This window comes from Herpailurus yagouaroundi, unplaced genomic scaffold, assembly GCF_014898765.1.
Source record: "Herpailurus yagouaroundi ecotype Mexico unplaced genomic scaffold, PumYag 221, whole genome shotgun sequence".
Lineage (NCBI taxonomy): Eukaryota > Metazoa > Chordata > Mammalia > Carnivora > Felidae > Herpailurus > Herpailurus yagouaroundi.
The window spans coordinates 14128441-14146897 of NW_024412452.1; the positions used below are offsets into that span (position 1 = coordinate 14128441).

The following is an 18457-nucleotide window of genomic DNA, read 5'->3' on the forward strand; positions in this document are numbered from 1 at the left end:
AGCCCCGTTTATGAGGAGCGAGGTTGGGTGGCCTATTCAGGGCAGCACAGCAGGTTAATGGCAGAGTTGGGACTTGACTCACTCCCACTCTGAGCGCTTGGCGGGGGCTACTGGAAGCCGTTTAAAGGTAGCTCTTACTCCCTGGAATGTCTTTGACCAAAAAGCCAGGGAACTAAACACCCTGGCCCTGCCCAGCCAAGGCTTGGGAATGCCAGATGGCCCCTGAGGGAGGTGCACCCTCGCAGGTGCAGGTGTAGGGCTGGGCAGTGGGTGGGGAGAGAGCACAGGGGCCGGAGGAGGGACATGGCCATGGTAGGGAGGATGCTGCTGGACCCACAACACTTATGCATGAGCTGTGGTAGAGGGATGCTCTTGGCGAGACGCATGTGTGTTTCCCAAACTTACTGTTAGTCAAGAACAACTCTCGTAACCTCTCAGTCTCTATGTTCCACACCCATAAATGGAGATACTAACCCTCAGCTGCCCCACTGCACTGACGGGAAGACAGATGAGCTACCTCAGGGGCCAGTAGACACAGCCGCACAGCTGGCATGAAGGCTATCATGTCAAACACTGCACTGTACCTCGCCCTCCCTCCAGTTCCTCAGAACAGCAAACATGGTGGGCGTTTCAGATCATAAATCTGCTTGCACTTAGAATAATAAATAGTTTTGGCTACTGAAAGTCTCATAAAACAGCAGTCTTTTGGTATTGAGTTATAATTTAGCAAAGACTGCATTTATTCACATTATACTCAATCTCTCCACCCTCCTGATTTTCTTTTCATTTTACATAGAAGAACCGAAGCAGAAAAGCTCAGATACTGTGGGGAAATGTTTATACTTCCTTCTGGAAGAAGGAGAAGGTTTCCTGTGAAGCAGGGAGGGAGAAAGACCTGGCCCACCAGGAAAGAGAGGAGGCTTCCATACTGGGGGAAGACTTCCTGGATTGAGACCAGGAAGCCACCTATGTTTGGCTTCCCTCCAGCCAGGCTTGGTCTGCCCCTTACCAGGCACAGCTCTCCCCGGCTGTGGAGGAGCACAGCTGTGGGGCTCCGGAGGGGGCAAGGTGCAGGGGGGTGGGGAGTGAGCATGCACAGGGCCAGGAGCTCCTGGAGGCACTTTGTCCTGCTCTGGAGACAGGCCCAGAAGCAGCCCCCAAATGCACCGCCTGCTTTTCAAGATCTTCCCGCAACCATTACATATATACCGAGTGCAAAAGGGTCACCATCAAACTTAGGGTATGAATTTTTGATAAACCTAGACCTGGAGCCAATGTTTTCCTGGGATATAGCATGCACATGTAACCTCAGAGTTCCTTCGCATATTCATTCAGCAAACGTTTATTGAGGACCTGTTCTGTGCCCACTGAGCAGACCTCAGAGATGCAGGATTGATTAGACAGAACCAAGGCGCTCATAGTCTGCTGAAGGAGTTGTAGAAACAGTGAACCGCATGCCGGGGACTGGGTGTTATTCAACAGCTGTACACTGAGCACCTTTCATGTGTCAGGCAGTGAACGATATAGACAGTCCCTATTCTTATAGAATTTACATTTTGGGGACACCTGGGTGGTTCAGTTGATTAAGCATCCAACTCTTGATTTTGGCTCAGGTCATGATCTTACGGTTCATCTGCTCTGTGCCCATAGTGTGGAGCCTGCTTGGGATTCTCTCTCTCCCTTTCTATGACCTTCCCCTGCTCTCTCTCTCTCTCAAAATAAATAAATAACCATTAAAAAAAAAAAGAATTTACATTCTTGTGGAATGATGATGATGAGGATAATTATTATAAGCACAGGTAATATTTACCGAGTACTTACTATGTGTCAGGGACTAACTGTATGTACTAACATGCTTTCTGTATGTTACCTCACTTAATTCTCATTAACAACCAAATGAATTTAATAATATTATTTCTCACATCCTATAGATAGAAATACTAAGGCGAGGACAGGTAAAGAAACTTCGCTATGTCACAGGAAGAGAGCGGTATTGAACCTGGGATGTTTGGTTCCACACTTCACAGGTGTAACCAGCAGTCTATTGCTTCCAGCAAGTGCTAAGAACCGAGTGCTTGGGAGGTGGCACTGAGCTCTGGGCCTGCAGGGTGGAGGAGAAGCTGGCATTCCTGCAGAGAAGGGCATTGGGTAGGAGTGGAAGGGAAGTGGGGACGTCACTGTGAGAGGCAGTGCAAGCTGAGCAGAGGAGCATGGCTTCTATTCGGAGCCAAGGGGACTCCGGTGCACCGTTATTGGATTTGTTTCTTGGGAAGCAAGTGCTTTTGACGTTCTAGAGTATGGCCTCAAGGAGGGAGAGATTGGGGGTCAAAGGCCCAGGTGGAGGCCTGCCTCAATGCTGTCCGGTTCTTTCAGGATGACACTTTACAGGGTCACCCTTCGGAAACATTTACATTTTCATGGACAAGTTTGGCCCTGATTTTACTAACAATGGCTGACCATTATTGTGTGCTGCCTGTGTTGCTGGTGCTGTGTAAAGCGTATGTATGTATTATCTCATTTAATTAAATGCACCTTGTGAAAGCAGTCTTGTAGGAATTGTTACTCCCTTTTTGCAGGTAAGGAAAATGGAAACTCAGCGAAGACCTTAGCCGGGACCTCCCACATACAAACCACTTACAGACATTTATATGCCCACAATTTTAATGTTGCAAAACCGGAATGGACCACAGCAGGGCCCACCTTCCCCTTATAGTCTTGGCTTGCAGTTTCACTCCGTAACCTTGTTGAGGAGGGACTGACAACATACGTGAGGATGGCCCTACAGAACCTGTTGAATATGTATCAGTATATAGTATACAAACACGTACACATCTGCACTGTTTAGTAAATGGTATTTGCTTCATTCACAAAATTAGTCGCTTATTCTAAACCAGTTCTTTTGCATCTTTACCAAGTCCCAAAATGAAGAACCCTCTTGGGTGCTAAGGAGCAGGCTCTGCCATTGGCTGGAAGGCATGTGGAATGTTTCAGAGCCCCCACAATGGAGCCCGGCTCCATTCTTTTGCTCTGGTACCAATTGCCTTGACTCCTTGGGCTCTAGCCACTGGCCTGCCCTTCTGTGTCCCAGCTCACGGTCTGCTGGCATGCCCTGTGGGCCTGCTCCCCAAAGCTTATTGCTGGATAATTCCAGGAAGGTCGCAGGCTGTCTGTTCTCTCATCCTGACTTAGGACAGGTGTGTGGGCTTAGCCTCTGCTCTCCCCCTTCACCAGGGCAAAGATGGTCAAGACTGAAGAGACCCCCTCGCCCCCAGGCCCACACGGTCGCACCACAGGACTGAGTGGGGCCGTTTAGGTCAGTGGCCCTGTTATGGAATTGTGTCTGTACAGGCCCTGTTGTGGATGGCCAGCTGACAGAGAGCAAAGTGGCTTCTGAGACCTTGTAATTTCAACAGGTACCAGCCTCCAGGGTGACATAGACACATACTCCAAGCTCTCTGAGAGCCCTCACTGGGGAGGGGAAGGGACCTGATTTTATGACACCAAGAGAGCAGGAGCTGACTTGCTTAGCAAACTCTTAGACTCTGATGCCTGCCCTTTCTGGGCAGCTCTTGTGTGTAATTTTCCAGAAACCTTCAAAAGATTTCAGAGAGAAAAAAGAAGCAGATAAATAGCAAAGATTGATTCCTACCACTGTGATTTTTCTGACAGCCTAAATCTCAACACAAGTTAAATTCTTGTTTTATTTAAAAAATGAAAAGTTGTAAAACACCGACAGGGCCCTTTAATTAAACAATAATTACAGGTGGGGGGGGGGTTCTGGGGTATGTGAATAGAGCTGAAAGGCGGGTGGGAACGCAGGCAGCCTACGGCGGTGCTTCTTCCAGTTAGGGGGGAGGGTCATCATCCATTTCCTTCGGTGAATAATTTCATGCCTTCTTAAATATGAAGGCGCGGTGCTCAGCCCTGCTCCTTCCCTCCAGCCGGGTCCTCATTGCTAGGGTAACCATCCGGGAGGGCTGCCTGGCTTGACAGTCCAAATCCCTGCATCATAGATTTCTTTAGTTCCTTCTGTTGCCAGCTCACCAAATGAGGGCATCTCTTTTAAGACAAGGAAGCACTGTCTTCAAGGATATAGATTTGGAAACCTGAATAATGGAAGCATCTCTTACTTGGTAGGTTGTAGGTAATTTTGGATTTCTGATGCAGGGCATGAGCGTGAGGGATCTGGCCTGGGCCTGTTTGTGCTGTGATGAGAGAGAAGCAGGCTTGTGGACAACAGAGCACCAAGCATTGCTGCTCCTTTTGGTTTTGTTTTGTGGGTTGCCATGGTAAAGAGAGGAGGATAACATTGAGAAGAATCATTGGGAGACTGGGGGAGACTCAAATTAAAGAAACTTTGTGCTATTCCCCATCTCACAGTTGGGTTTGGACTGGGATCCTGCCCGCTGCCCGGCATGGGTTATTATGTGGCCAGTGAGGTGTCTTAGGTAAGGAGGGAACGTTCTTCCCCACTGCTGTGCGTCTTTCCATGTTGAGGGCTCCCTATGTGTGCAGACCTTCTCTTCCACTTTACTCATTAGGTAAAGAAGGCCAGAGTGAACCAAGCACGATGTGATCTGTTCCCCCTGTCACTCCTAGAACATGCTGCCCCAGGGAGCAGCCCCCAGGGAGGCTGGCTCCCACTGAACTTGTGAGCTAGCTATCTGAGACAGGGCCTTCTCTCCTCTTCTGCAATATCAAGCTGGTTTTGCCAGGAGGTCTGATGCTTATACAATTTTTTTGAGGGGGGTGCCTCTTTAAGAGAAAGAACATAAAAGTATAATTGCACAATTATGAGGGCCCCTCCCAGAGCTGTAGGAGAACTAGGAGGGACCCGTTCAAATAAGCAACCTTGCAGCTCAAACCTCGGCTGTCCAGTAACTCTGCTGCTGGCTTGAAGTCTTCCCTGGACAGGCCCCCTGCCCATGATGAGGCTGGTAAACCTATTTAATCCTGGGCTTCAGTTTCCAGCCCATTTGCTGCCACACTCAGCCAGTCTTTAGCCTACCATAATAAAGGCAATACTGAAGTTCACATATCATTTTGGAGGAGGGGTGTCTCATTTCTGTTTGTTCACATGCTTTATTGCCCCCACTACAATGTCCCCTCTAATATCTTATTTTAACTTCTCCCAGGATGGGCCCTGGCAATGGTAACTATTATGTTTGACAACAGCTCACATGGATCATTAACCAAGTGGTTATGAGAGCCTCAGTGACGGTGGTGGGTTTGCGGTCGCTCTAAATGATCTATGCCAGGTCTAACAGATCCTGAGTATTAACACTGAATTACTGAAGATATCAGATCCTTCCACGTGGTTAGACTAGGCTATCTTTTAAACATTTAACACGAAAGAATGAATTAGCAGGTTTATTCTGCCACATTGAAGGGCTCTCAGCCAAACCCTGCCAAAAATATGACAAGAAAATAGCTGATGATCCATTCAAGCTTCTTAAAAGCTGGCAATGCTATTTCCCTGGATTCAGTTGGTAACCGATGATGCCACAGGGCAGTCCAGGACGCGGGAGGTGGGTTTGCTACTGCATGAGGCTACCCAGTGGCCCCTCTTCATCTTCTCCCCCCCCCCCGCCCCCGCCCCTGCCCCAGCCCCTGACCCTCTTTCTCTGGTACTGAGTGAGGGTGAGTTTGAAGCACTGTTGGAAAGCCCTCAGGGGAAAATGACCCTTTCTCCAGGGGCAGTTCTGGTCTATGACCTTGTGATCTCATGGCAACCTGCTTGTTCTAAATACGGAAGAGGCCATCGTGGCGCGAGGGAAATGTGCAGAGTCAAAGAGACTTGTCCTCTCCAGATGAGAGAACCCACGGAGGCTGGGGGGGGGGGGGTCCTACATTCCCTGTTGCAGCCCCCTTGGCTCCAGGCTCCTTTCCTCCCTCCCAGGGCACAGGCTGGCGCTTAGGAGGTGTCACATTCCAGTGCTCTGAAGTGGAATATAGAACCATTCTCAGCAGCTGCTCTGAGCTCTGTTTCCTGCCCAGACAAAACTGGCGGAGCACGGGCAGGTTTTATTTTGTAAGATGAAATTTAAGTCATTTTATTGCTGCTGAGACGTTCCGGATAGGCAAGCCCCAGAGACCAAGATTCTCTCTCTCATAGCTTATATATTCTGTTATTTCTGGAAGCAACCTTAGCGATTATCTAACATCTCCACCCAAACCGCCCTGCATTTTTATTGGAGTCCTATTCCTCTGGCATCTGTGACAGTTACTGGACTGTCCTGAACTTCATTCCTCCTATCTTATTATCCCTTACCCACCTTCCTCACGGGCTCCTCCCTGTACGCAGTCCCTTAAATATTTGCATGCACTATGGATCCATTTTTTGTTTTTAGAAAGGTATATACTTTTTATTTTGCTTGAAGTGAGTCTGCTTTTTAAATTCACTTTGAAAAATTATGGTGAAAAATATACACGTAAAATTTGCCGTTTTAATCGTTTCCAAGTGTACAATTCAGGAGCGTTCAATGCATCTACAGTGTTGTGCAACCCATGGATGCACTCTTGATCTGTGCTGGTTTTTTTCTGTGTGACACTTTCCTCGGGCTGTCTCATTTCCCTTCAGAGTTTAAACTCTCATCTCAATACTGAGGACTTGCATCTTTATCTCTAGCCTAGATCTCTCTTTATGCTTCAGTGTTACAATCGGGGTCATTCAAGTATCTGGCAGGTCTTACTGATGCCTCAGAGTCAACAAACTGAGCTCATTGTTCTCCCCTTCAAGCCTGCTCTCCTCTCCTCATTCAATGGCACTACTTACCAACCTAACCTCTTCTTGGATCTGCCCCTGTCTACTCCCCCTCAACACTACGGGTCAGGGTTAGAACCTTATTATTTCTTTCCTGGACAGTGGCAGCTCTCCACTGGTTTCTCTACCACCATCTTGCTATCCCAAATTCCATCCTTTACAGCTGCATCTAGAGTCATCTGTCTGAATGTTGTTCTGATAGCCCTAACAGCTCCTCATTGTCTGCACAGGTTTGTATCATTTGAGAATTTGATGAAAGTGATACACCCCTTTGCTCAGAAAAGTACACATTCACGTTTACGCACAAGCTCACAAATTTTGATGACAGTTTCAGGGTGTCCATCAAATCCCCAGAATTCATTATGGGTCCTTACCTGAAGGCCCTACACCACCTGGCCTCTCTTATTCCTCCAACCTCCTCTCCTCTTCACTTCCCTCCTTATACTTTGTGTTTGAGAAAAGTAAACCTAGGCATACCTTACTGTACTGTTCTCTCATGTTCTTCTCCCTGAAACACCCTTTATTCCTTGTATTGTTTGGGTAGCTGTTTCTCATCTTTCGAGTCTTAGCTCAGGCAACACTCCTTTAATTCCTCCCTTGCCTACTTACTAAACATCTACTGTGTGAGGCCCTCTACAGGCACTGGCATAAAAGATGGACATGGTCTTTGCAATCGCAGACCTTGGAGTTGAGTGGGGAACACAGACAAGTAAATACTACCAATGAACTCTGAGTCTGTGCTCTCATTTTATATGTCTACTTTAGCATCTACTGTGTATTATAGAAATGATATCATTACGTATTTGTCTCTCTCACTGAGCCCCTAGATGACTCAAGTATGACTTTACTCATCTTTGTAATTTTGAGACATAGCATAGTGTTTCAAACATTAAAGGGCTAGTCACTCAAGTATTTATTCGACGGAGGAAAATTAGAATTTAGCAGGCTAACACCTTCCATAGCTAGTGGGTGGCAGAAGTGGCACTGGAGCCGATGTCACCCGAGGCTGCTCACCTCTCCCACCATGGCCCCGTCCCTGGAAACTAACTTCACGAACTTCACTGCAAAGAGCTTGGGTTTTGGAATCAGGAAAAGATTATTTATTTATTTATTTATTTATTTGATTTTTTTTTTTTTTAAAGAGAGAGAGCATAAGTGAGAAAGAGGGGCAGAGGGAAGGAGGGAAGGAGGGAGACAGAGAGAGAGAGAGAGAGAGAGAGAGAGAGAGAGAGAGAGAATCCCAAGCAGGCTCCACGCTGAGCGTGGAGCTTGACGCAGGGCTTGATCCCATGACCCTGGGATCATGACCTGAGCTGAAATCAGAAGTTACATGCTCAACTGACTGAGCTGCCCAGGTACCCCAGTAAAAGATCATTTAAATCCTCATTCTTCCACTTATTAATATGTAGACTTTAGATAAGTTACTTAACTTCTCTTAAACTTCCTTTTCCCTATGTATATGAAATTGAGATAATTCCTACTTCCCAGGATTGACTTGATCCTTAATGAGGTAAGAGATGTGAAGCTCCTGGCACATGGCCATCCTTCAATAGAACTGATTTCCCTTTCTGTTCACCCCTTGCTTCACCCCTTCCTTCACACAACACCACGTCATGTTCCTGGTGATGTGCCTGGGCTTGGCCTAGGCAAATGAATTTGATTCCTGTAAACAATCTCTTGCTAACTGTGGCTGGAGCTATGGTGTCACTAGGTGGTTGCAGGTTAGGTATTTGGGAAACCACATGCCCTCAGACATCCATACCAGTGTCGAGGAAAGGGAAGCCCAAGTGGGTTTCCCGATGGTAAATTTAATAGCTCTCATTAAAGGTGATCAAATATTAATGTTGGTAAAACATAAGCAAACATTATGCTTCATTCCTGCCACCTGAGAGGTAATCTACCTGGGCTAGAAATGGCAATCAAATTGATAGGCATCGAAGACATTGGATTCCTTAACCCACAGAGTAAGCAGTATAGAGAAAATATGAGGTGAGAATTACCTAAACCCTAGTGGAACTCTTCTTAAAAAGTGTGGCTATAAAGTAATGAGGTTGTTCTTATAGTGCCATAGCAAACCTCCCACATCCAAGTGAATCTAATTCCCTCTAAACTAGTGGCTTTGGATGCTGGAGACTCTCCAGTGACACAGCCATTGCTCAAAGCCATTCTGAAACACCTCCCTTGGAACTGTTTCTGAAACCAATTTGTAGGCCACGAGAAGAAAATCTTATACCTTCTTAGTCATGCTTTTCTTTTCACCAAGGAGGTTCCCAGCTTGATAAACTACCATTCACTAGACCCAGTTCCCACAACTATTAGAGGTGGTTTTCATATCAGATGATGATGTTTCCCTATTCCTCTATTGAGGGTATTCAAAGTTATGTGACTTTGAAGTTATGGTCATTTCAGAGCAGGAGTGCAGAACATAGGTGGCATTGTGACAGCATTGTTGGACAAAGTATACGGCTTTCCAAGGTAAATATTTTGAAGGAGCAGCAATCATTTGGACGTGCAAATTCTAGTTTGCTATAAATCTTATGGCTTTATGCCTTATATGAATAATACCAGAAGCACTAGATAAGCCATCGTCAGTATGCAATTAAGGGAAAGATTGATGCTATATTCCTTCAAACTCAAGCTCTGAGGTCCTTTGTCATGGAAGGACCCTCCATATCAAGGTTTTCCAGTATCATCTTGGTCTTCTTGTCACCCTGACCTAGTAGAGACACTTCATCTCACTTATGATGGGAAGGGTGATAATAAGTATATCTTGGATTCATTCAGCACTTTCTTTTCTCTCCCTAAAATGCATATAGCTCGTTAATCAAAACCAGTTTTTAGAGAATAATGCAGACAAGATGTGGCTCGTTAGTACTCCAAATGCCTTAGTTCCTGTGAGTGGGCTGTTGAAATAGGATTAGAGAGAAAGTTACTTGGTAATATTCAAATATGATGACACTGGAAAAGAAAGGCTAATTTCTCGTTTTCATATTTTGTTCCATTGCAGGGACTGGTCTGCTTGCCTTTAATGTAGCTCTTTATTTAATGTATGTGCACAACTGGCCTTCTTGGCCATCCCTCCCATATTAGTATCATTATTACCTATTATCAGCAAGTAAGCATACCTACTATATACTGTTAGCCTTAGATTATAAACTTGGAAAGGTAGAAGCCAAGCCTATGATTTGGATGGTGCCTCATGGAGATAGATGCTTACCATTGGTGACCATGATGATTGATTCCTCAAAACTATGTCTCTAAACTGAATTACAGAGTATCTGGAAACCAACTAATCATTTTCTGTTGAGTTTCTAACACATGGTCAGCAGCAGGAGACACAGAAAGATGAACACAGTCAGTCTCCGCTCTTGGAAGATGTCATCAGTGTCCAGTTAGTTATTCAGGACTGATTCACAGGGCTCACTCAAGGAGCAGTATGGGGTATGTGTGCTTAAACTTCAAATGATGCTACAAACCACAATGCTTGAGCTCAGAGCAGAGAGCGTTCAGGAGGCTTGCCAAGGTCAGTGAGGCATCCTGGGGCAGGTCCAGGCAGTACTTGGCAGGCCTTGAAGCCACAGTGAAATGTGGGTAGGTGGAGAAAAGGAGAGGGCATTCCAGAAGGAAAGTGAAATGTGATCAAAGGCACCGAAGGAGGGACAGACATCACTTTACTTAGAGTGAGGAAGTATGGAATATAAGTTTTTGATTATCCTCAAACATCTTTATCTATTAGGAGTCAGTGCATTCACAAATTTTAAGCCTAGCAGGTAAAGGCCACCTGAGGTTGCCAGATTGGACTCTATCAGCCACATTTGTTATATATTCATTTAGGTTGAGTTTGTACCTTTTATACACAAGCTCAAAACCTTGAGCTTTTAGATATCTTTTTCCAATTCTATGAATTTGGGCAATGAAGGTAAAATAAATTGCCTTAGCAATTTAATAAATTTAGAATAAGTTACCTTTCATATTTCCTTGGCCTGCAAATGAAGTAGTTCTCCTGACACTGGGTTGTGTGTAAAAGAAACCCAGGAATATTTTAGTTGTCACTTATTCAAATACTTTTTAATTTTTTTTTTAAAGAAACAAAACATTAAGCCCACTGCTTTGGGCACTACACTAACATCTGTTCTAGCAACCACAGTAATGGCAAAGGAATGCTAGTTATGTATTGCCTGTGGCACAGACTGACTCTTGTTTTGGAGAAATATAAATTAAATCACTGAACTTTGAATTTCCTACTGAATAGGTGAGGGCTGGTTGCTTTGCAAAAGGAAAGGTATTTATATACTCTTGTGAGACTTTATCATTCTGTAGGAAGCAGAAGGAAGAGCTTGCAAACGATGTAAGTCATATCAGTCCCAAACAATGTCCAGATCAGAAGACATGTGAGGACTGTGGTGCAGCTTGTGATTTGGTGCAATGTGACCATAAATTGCCAACCAGGATGATATGGTCTGGGTTTGGCTGCTGTCTCCTCCTGTTCTGTGATAGCCTAGTCCATGGATTTTGCCAATTTTGGACCATTTAAGGAACTGGCAATTACTTCAGTGTTGGCAGAAAGGAGATCCTTTCAGGCTCTCTCTTCTTTTTGGCCCACTTCCCAAACTGGTAATCAGTCCTCCCTTTGCTCCTCCTTTCCACGCCTCCTCCTCCACCTCTTCCTGCCTCCTCCTTCCTCTCCGCCTCCTTTTTCCTCCTCCTCCTCCACCACCTCCTTCTTCTCTCTCTCTTTCTCTCTCCCACTCCCTGTCATTCCCCCTCTCCTTCTCTTCCTTTCCACTCATACACACTTTTTGGATCCTCTTTAAATTGTGCACTTCTTCCTACAATTGTGTCTGTCACAACTGGATTCATTAATCTAGAACACTCAACCCAAAAGACTCAAGCATTCGTAATAGCCTCAATAACCCAGGAGCAGGCACGAATGGACACACCGATCATACACTAAAGGTTGTATACTTAGGGCATACACTTTGTCTCAAGTTCTTTCTTAGTTAGAGACTAGGACTTCTCACTTTATATACAAATTATAGAAGCTTGTCTGATATCTGATATCTTAAACTGTCAAATTAGAAAGAGGACATCTAGAATAGAAGACACATGTATAATACTGAGAGATGAGAGGCTGGAAAAAGCAGAACCATAAACTTCAAAAACCATAGTGATTAGAAGGGCAAGCAGCCTCAGGAATCGGGGGTTTTGTAGTAACCTGGCAAATTATAGCTCATGATAAGAATGGTGGAGAGTAACATGTAAACATTGTACAGTATTTTATAACATCCATTTTGTGTACAAAGGCTTCCATAGACCCAGACATAGGTGAAAGATAAACTCAATCAGCATGTGTTTTCTTGGTTCCCTTGATTAATGATCTCCCTCCAGCACTGATCCAACCTGTAACAGCAGTGAGTGTGACCTGTCCCCCATCCAGAACTGACCAGTGTGTTATCAGACACACTGTCTATTTTTCTTTTTTATCTACCTTGCCCCCAACTAATAGTTTCCTATTACATACATATAATAAATAATATTTATTACTTCTTTATGTACTACTCTATGTACTTCTCTATGTATCTTTTAAAAAAAAAGGTTTTATTTATTATTATTATTTTTTTTTTAATTTTTTTTTTCCAACGTTTATTTATTTTTGGGACAGAGAGAGACAGAGCATGAACGGGGGAGGGGCAGAGAGAGAGGGAGACACAGAACCGGAAACAGGCTCCAGGCTCTGAGCCATCAGCCCAGAGCCCGACACGGGGCTCAAACTCACGGACCGCGAGATCGTGACCCGGCTGAAGTCGGACGCTCAACCGACTGCGCCACCCAGGCGCCCCAAAAAGGTTTTATTTTTAAGCAATCTCTACACCCAGTGTGAGGCTCGAACTCACAACCCTGAAATCAAGAGTCACACGCTCCACTGACTGTGTCCAGCCAAGTGCCCCCTTCTCCATTTATCTTGTTTTCTAATCTGTTCTTACTTTCATACTTTTATCTATTTTTAGAGGGGTTTACTCTGTTGTTATCTAATGTCTTGAGTTCAGTGCTTGGCTAATTGACTTACAACTTCCTTCTTTTCTAATATAAACATTTAAGACTATAGATTTCCCTCTAAGAACCACCTTGCATGCACAAGGTTTGTGATGTGGCATCTTCATAATTGACTAATTTTAAGTATTTCCTAATTTCCATTATGACTTTGCTTTGACTTATAAAAAAGTTAGATGTCTGTTTGGTATTTCAAAAAATGTGAGCTTTTCCTAAGTATGGTAAGCCCTGCAATAGTGCTAACTGGCTATCTCATGAAGTTGGCTGTAATGTGGTAGGTGATCAGCTCCTGCCCTCTGTCTATCTCTCACTCTCCAAAACAGAGTGGCTAGAGTTCTCTTTTTCCATGGAGGATGTGGTGGATGGTGGAGAGGAGGTGACTGATCAGTTTTGTTCAGCGTTTGTTCAAGTTTTGTTTGGCACAGTATAGACCGACGGGAAATATTTCACTGAATTTAAAATGCATCCTTGTGGGATAACCGATTATTAGCCATTAGGGAAAAACACGGCCAATTAAATCATGACACATTATTGATTATCTGAAACATCCTAATTTTAGAGATGTTAAAATGTGCAAAAAGTGGGTCTCAGAATGTATAAAATAAGTTTTTTTTCCCATTAATCTTGTAATTGCATAGGCCCTATTTTATGCAACCAAAAAATTTTGGACCCTTCTTAGAACATTTTACTGTAGCCTCATTGTGTGCCTACTAGATCATGTTTAACTGCATTATTCAAACATTTATATTTTATTAAATTTCTTTGGATTGCTTAATTTATAAATTACTGAGTTGTGTTTAAATCTCTTGTGGTGGCAGATTTATCAATTTCTCTTTGTAGTTCTGTCAATATTTGTTTTATATATGCTGAGGATATAGCATTAAGCTCAGATCAGAATTACACCCTCTAAGTTAAGTGTTCCTTTTAACATTACGTAATGGTTCTCTTTATACCAATAACTTTTTTTTTTACTATAAAGTTTGTTTGTTTTATCTCATATTAATATAGCCACACTAGCTTTCCATTGGTATTTTCCTGATATAAATTTTCTAATATTTTTATTTTCAACCTTTCTGTGCCCTTATATTTTATTGAATGTATTTTTTTATTGTAAACAGTGTACAGTGGCATATTTTTTAAACACAACTTTTCAATCTGTGTTTTAACTGTTGAGTTTGGTCCTTTATATTTATGTTGGTTATGGATTATTTGGATTTAACTCTTATTTCTTTTTTTTTGTTTGTTTGTTTTTTTTACGTACAACATAAAAATACGGAATGCTTCACGAATTTGCATGTCATCCTTGCGCAGGGGCCATGCTAATCTTCTCTGTATCGTTCCAATTTTAGTATATGTGCTGCCGAAGCGAGCACTTAACTCTTATTTCTAAAAATAATTTTACTATCTTATATGTGCTTATCTCAGAGTTTCTTAAGAGCATAGATTCAGAAAAAATTTTCCCCTCATTTATTCTCAACACAAGGAAATTTCAAACTTAGGGAAAACATATTCTTTAAAATACTTTGAGATAAAAATATTGAAAGTCAATTGCTCAAACATCCAAGAAAAACAAATCGGCTTGGATCCTCCAAAACATATTTGAAAAGATATTTTTTATGCATACAAGGGTTATCAAAATAAAGATATTGGCAAACTATTTTTATTTCAGTTCATAAACAACATTCGATATCTGAGTTCTGCCTTCTGATACTCCTGTGGTCTTTTGCCCTTTCTAATGACAGTACAAGAAACCACAGGTCATTTTGTTAAAAAAATAATAATAAAAAATACTAGATATTGTGAAAAAGACCTTGCATTAAGTATGGCTTTACTGAGACTAATAAAGAGATGAGAATGATTTATGACTAGGATATCAATGTTTGTAAATTAGAAAGTGTGTTTTGAGGTTATTTGAAAACAAGATGTTCTCAGAAGGAGCTCAGAAGGACCACACTTTGGTCTGAAGTATAATCTCTTTTTGTATTAGGTGGAGGTTGGCCAATTTGAATTGCACTAAGACCCACTGTCTCTAGCATTGCCAACAAAAGGATCTCATATTTATTTTCAGAATACAAAAGCCAAACTCAGTTGTTATACTATATAGGACTGATAATGTTCACCTTACTCCTTCACCAGCTGATTTTTAGGTTTAGAATTATAGACTCTCAGTGTTGGAAGGAGTCTGAGAGCTTTTCCTGTCCAATTGCCTGTCTGATACATGAATGGCGTTTACATAATTCTGCCAGCTTGTCAACTCACCTGTGCTTGACTACAGCTATAACAGGGAGCTCACTCCCCCCTGAAGCAGCCAGTTATAAAGACCGTTTTAAAAACTGAGCCACAAACTGTCTATCAGCCTATTCTAGTCCTTGGATCTATACAATAAAAGCAGACACTCCTGTCTCAGGACAGCCCTGCAAATGCTAAAAATAGCCAAAGTCTTTCCTTGTCTTGAGATCAAAGAGTCCCAATTCCATAGAATATTCTTTATTATTATTATTTTTTTTCCATAGAATATTCTACATAACTTACCATACTTGGTAATACTTTTCACATATTCAGTTTCTCTAGGATCTCCCTTGAAGCGTCTTGGTATTTCATACAATAGGCAAATGAGATTTTACCTCTACCAAGTTGAAAGGTTCTGTCACTTTTTTAGTCATGGATATGATACTTCTGTTAATTCAGAAGCCAGAGCCTCTTTGGAAACCACATCACTGTGTTGATTCTCACAGAGCTTACAACATCAGGGTAAGGAAGCTAACTCTGGGTATCTACTGTGTACCAGGCCAGCTGTTTAAGGGCCAGGATTTCAGCCACCACATTGATCTGATCCCAAGTTTGTTCCCACTTTACTTCTCCAACTAGTCTGTTCCCTACGGTTTGTTAAGCCACATCTTTCAAAGGACATATTACCTATAATTACAACAACAATAAAGTAAAGGCCATCCTTTTTCAGGGCTGAGTATGAAACGTTAATGAGTCACCTGTAGCCCTGGGGCTGTGGGTTGGCCATTTTTGTTACAAAGTTCCCTTCAGATAATGTAAAAGTAAACTAGAGCCTATTCCCTTTCCAAATGAACACATTTATAAATCAATTAATCCAAATTAATGCTATTTTGTTAATATACTTGGAACATACAAATGAGGGACTGATCTTCCTAAAATATTGCTTTTTGCTTCTTTTGAATGACTTCCCATTGTCCAAACTCCACCTTCTGTTTGTCATTCAAACCCTCTTCAAGGTCAGTCTCCCATTTCCCCTCCAATCCAGTCTCCCCTTACCCTTCCAGGCCGTGTGAATAGGCAGCAGCTCAATGAACAAGGAGAGGTGGGTGTGGGAGTGAGTTGCACAGGAACCAGAATAATGTTAGGATGAAGAAACCTATAGGGGAAAGTCAGAGTGTGGGCCCTAGTCCTGTCCTCCTTGATTGGGTATTTGGAAAGGACTTGTCTTCTCCAGGGGCCATTTCCTAGAATTGGGAACAGTTTGGGGAGGGTCTTACTGGGGAAAGGACACTCATGGGGTAAAGGTTTTGGGCTGAGAAAATCACGAGATTCTTACTTGTTCTCCCTGAATTTCTGGAATCATTTGTCCAGCTCTCTCTTGCAAGAATGGGGGGAACACATTCTTGGGTAACTGTGATGTAATGCACTAGGTCCAGTAAGTAGACACTCCTCAAAGTGTGTAGTGCGTGTATCAAGTGAGTTTTCCAAAGGCCTGTGAGGAGCCTCCTGAGTCTTTGGAACAGATGGAGGAATTTCTGATTCCTGTGTGATATTTGCCTTTTGTACCCCAAAGTGTAAAATATTTACCTCTTGGAGTGTATATCTTGCCTTGGCACCTATGTTGTAGGGTTCTGGAGGGTATTGACTGGCTATTCTTCTTTGAGTCCTTAACATTTTGCCTATAGTACTGTTTTAATACCCATTTATCCTGATCATTGGCCCCATTTGCCACCAGCAACCTCCTTCCTTCCCATCCTTCCTTATTAAAGAGACCTACATAGCTATTGGTATGAAGTGTCTATCCCAAAGATAGCTACCTATTTTGATTGATGGACTGTTTTGCTGACCTTGGAAAAGAAATAGAAGAAAAAAGTCTTCTATGATTTCTACTTTTTTCTGAGGAGTATGCAATAATATTTTATTATGTTGGAAGGCTAGATTGCCACTCAGCACAGGCTGCTGGACTCATTCCCTAACAGGCTGGTGAAATTCAAGAAATTTTGGCAAGGACAGCCATGCCAACTGTCTGTTTACCTACATAGCCATATGACTACAAAACCAGGCTGGATTTGTATTTTCCCAAGTTATTTCAAAGCAATTGGTAAAGAATTGAACTGATTTACAAAGTGAACCTGGGAAGGTGCCCAGGACAGAACTCTTAAGACAGTTCTGGGGAGTGGTCCTTACCCCCTCTCTGCAGCCTGTCTTAGGTAAAGCCACTGCAGCCTCTACCTGTGAGCTCCAGCACACCCCCTTCAGGGCCAGCCCCGACCAGGGCAATCTGTGCACCCCTCAGCTGTTGCCGGCAGCATCCAGACTGGGTAAACTGCCACAGCCTAAGTTTCTGGTATTCCATTGTGAGCTCGGGCCATGCCAATGCTCTCCAAGTCACAGCTTTTCTGCAGTTACTTAGATTTTTTTTTTTCTGAAGATAAGAGGTTTTTATTTCTTGAATTAGGAAAGACTGGAAATTAACATGAAAACTGCATCACATATAATGTTTAAATTACATATTAAAGAAACTCCAAACTATGGCAGATAAGGAAGGCCTTTCCAACTGGGCCCAGTTGTTTCATCTCTGACCTGTTCTTCTAATACCCCATCCCAACCAATCACAGCCATGGTGGCCCAAAGCATGCCTTTGCCCATGCCTACTCTCTCCTGACTGAGTTCACTTATTATCTCTTCTGTTTGTGGATTTCCTAGACACTCTACTTCATTGCTAAATTGTCTATTAGAGAACTTATCACATTAAATTGCGATTCCTTCCAGACTTGTCTATTTCCCATGTTTCATATCTTTGTGTTCCTTGGACTTAACAAATGTAGTTACCTATATTGGGACCTCATCAAAATAAAAAGCTTCTGCACAGTGAAGGAAACAATCAGCAAAACTAAAGGCAATCGACAGAATGGGAGAAGATATTTGCAAATGACATATCAGATAAAGGGTTAGTATCCAAAATCTATAAAGAACTTATCAAACTCAACACCCAAAAAAACAAATCCAGTGAAGAAATGGGCAAAAGACATGAATAGACACTTCTCCAAGGAAGACATCCAGATGGCCAACCGACACATGAAAAAATGCTCAACTTCACTCATCATCAGGGAAATATAAATCAAAACCACAATGAGATACCACCTTACACCTGTCAGAATGGCTAACATTAACAACTCAGGCAACAACAGATGTTGGCGAGGATGCAGAGAAAGAGGATCTCTTTTGCATTGTTGGTGGGAATGCAAGCTGGTGCAGCCACTCTGGAAGACAGTATGGATGTTCCTCAAAAAACTAAAAATAGAACTACCCTACGACCCAGCAATTTCACTACTAGGTATTTATCCACAGGATAAAGGTGTGCTGTTTCAAAGGGACACATGCACCCCCATGTCTATAGCAGCACTATCAACA

The 18457-nt window shown here is 42.9% G+C and overlaps 2 protein-coding genes and 1 non-coding gene across 6 annotated transcripts in view; 1 reads left to right on the top strand and 2 right to left on the bottom strand.

Moving 5' to 3' along the window:
- The window catches only part of GKN2 (gastrokine 2), a 322064-nt gene that overhangs the window by 133999 nt on the left and 169608 nt on the right, over positions 1-18457 (top strand). The gene's annotated exons all lie outside the window — the stretch shown is intronic.
- Positions 1-18457, bottom strand: part of ANTXR1 (ANTXR cell adhesion molecule 1) — a 216804-nt gene that overhangs the window by 89010 nt on the left and 109337 nt on the right. The window contains exon 13 of one of the 3 annotated variants that reach the window (XM_040458664.1): positions 3684-4002. The exons of the other annotated variants lie outside the window; for them this stretch is intronic. Within the exon in view, the coding sequence (XP_040314598.1) occupies positions 3919-4002 (84 nt within the window). The 3' untranslated portion in view covers positions 3684-3918. Of the gene's footprint in view, positions 1-3683; positions 4003-18457 lie in introns of those variants that run through there. 3 annotated transcript variants of the gene reach the window in all.
- Positions 14081-14187, bottom strand: LOC121019318 (U6 spliceosomal RNA). The gene has a single exon (XR_005785531.1). It is a non-coding gene; the product is annotated as a U6 spliceosomal RNA (small nuclear RNA).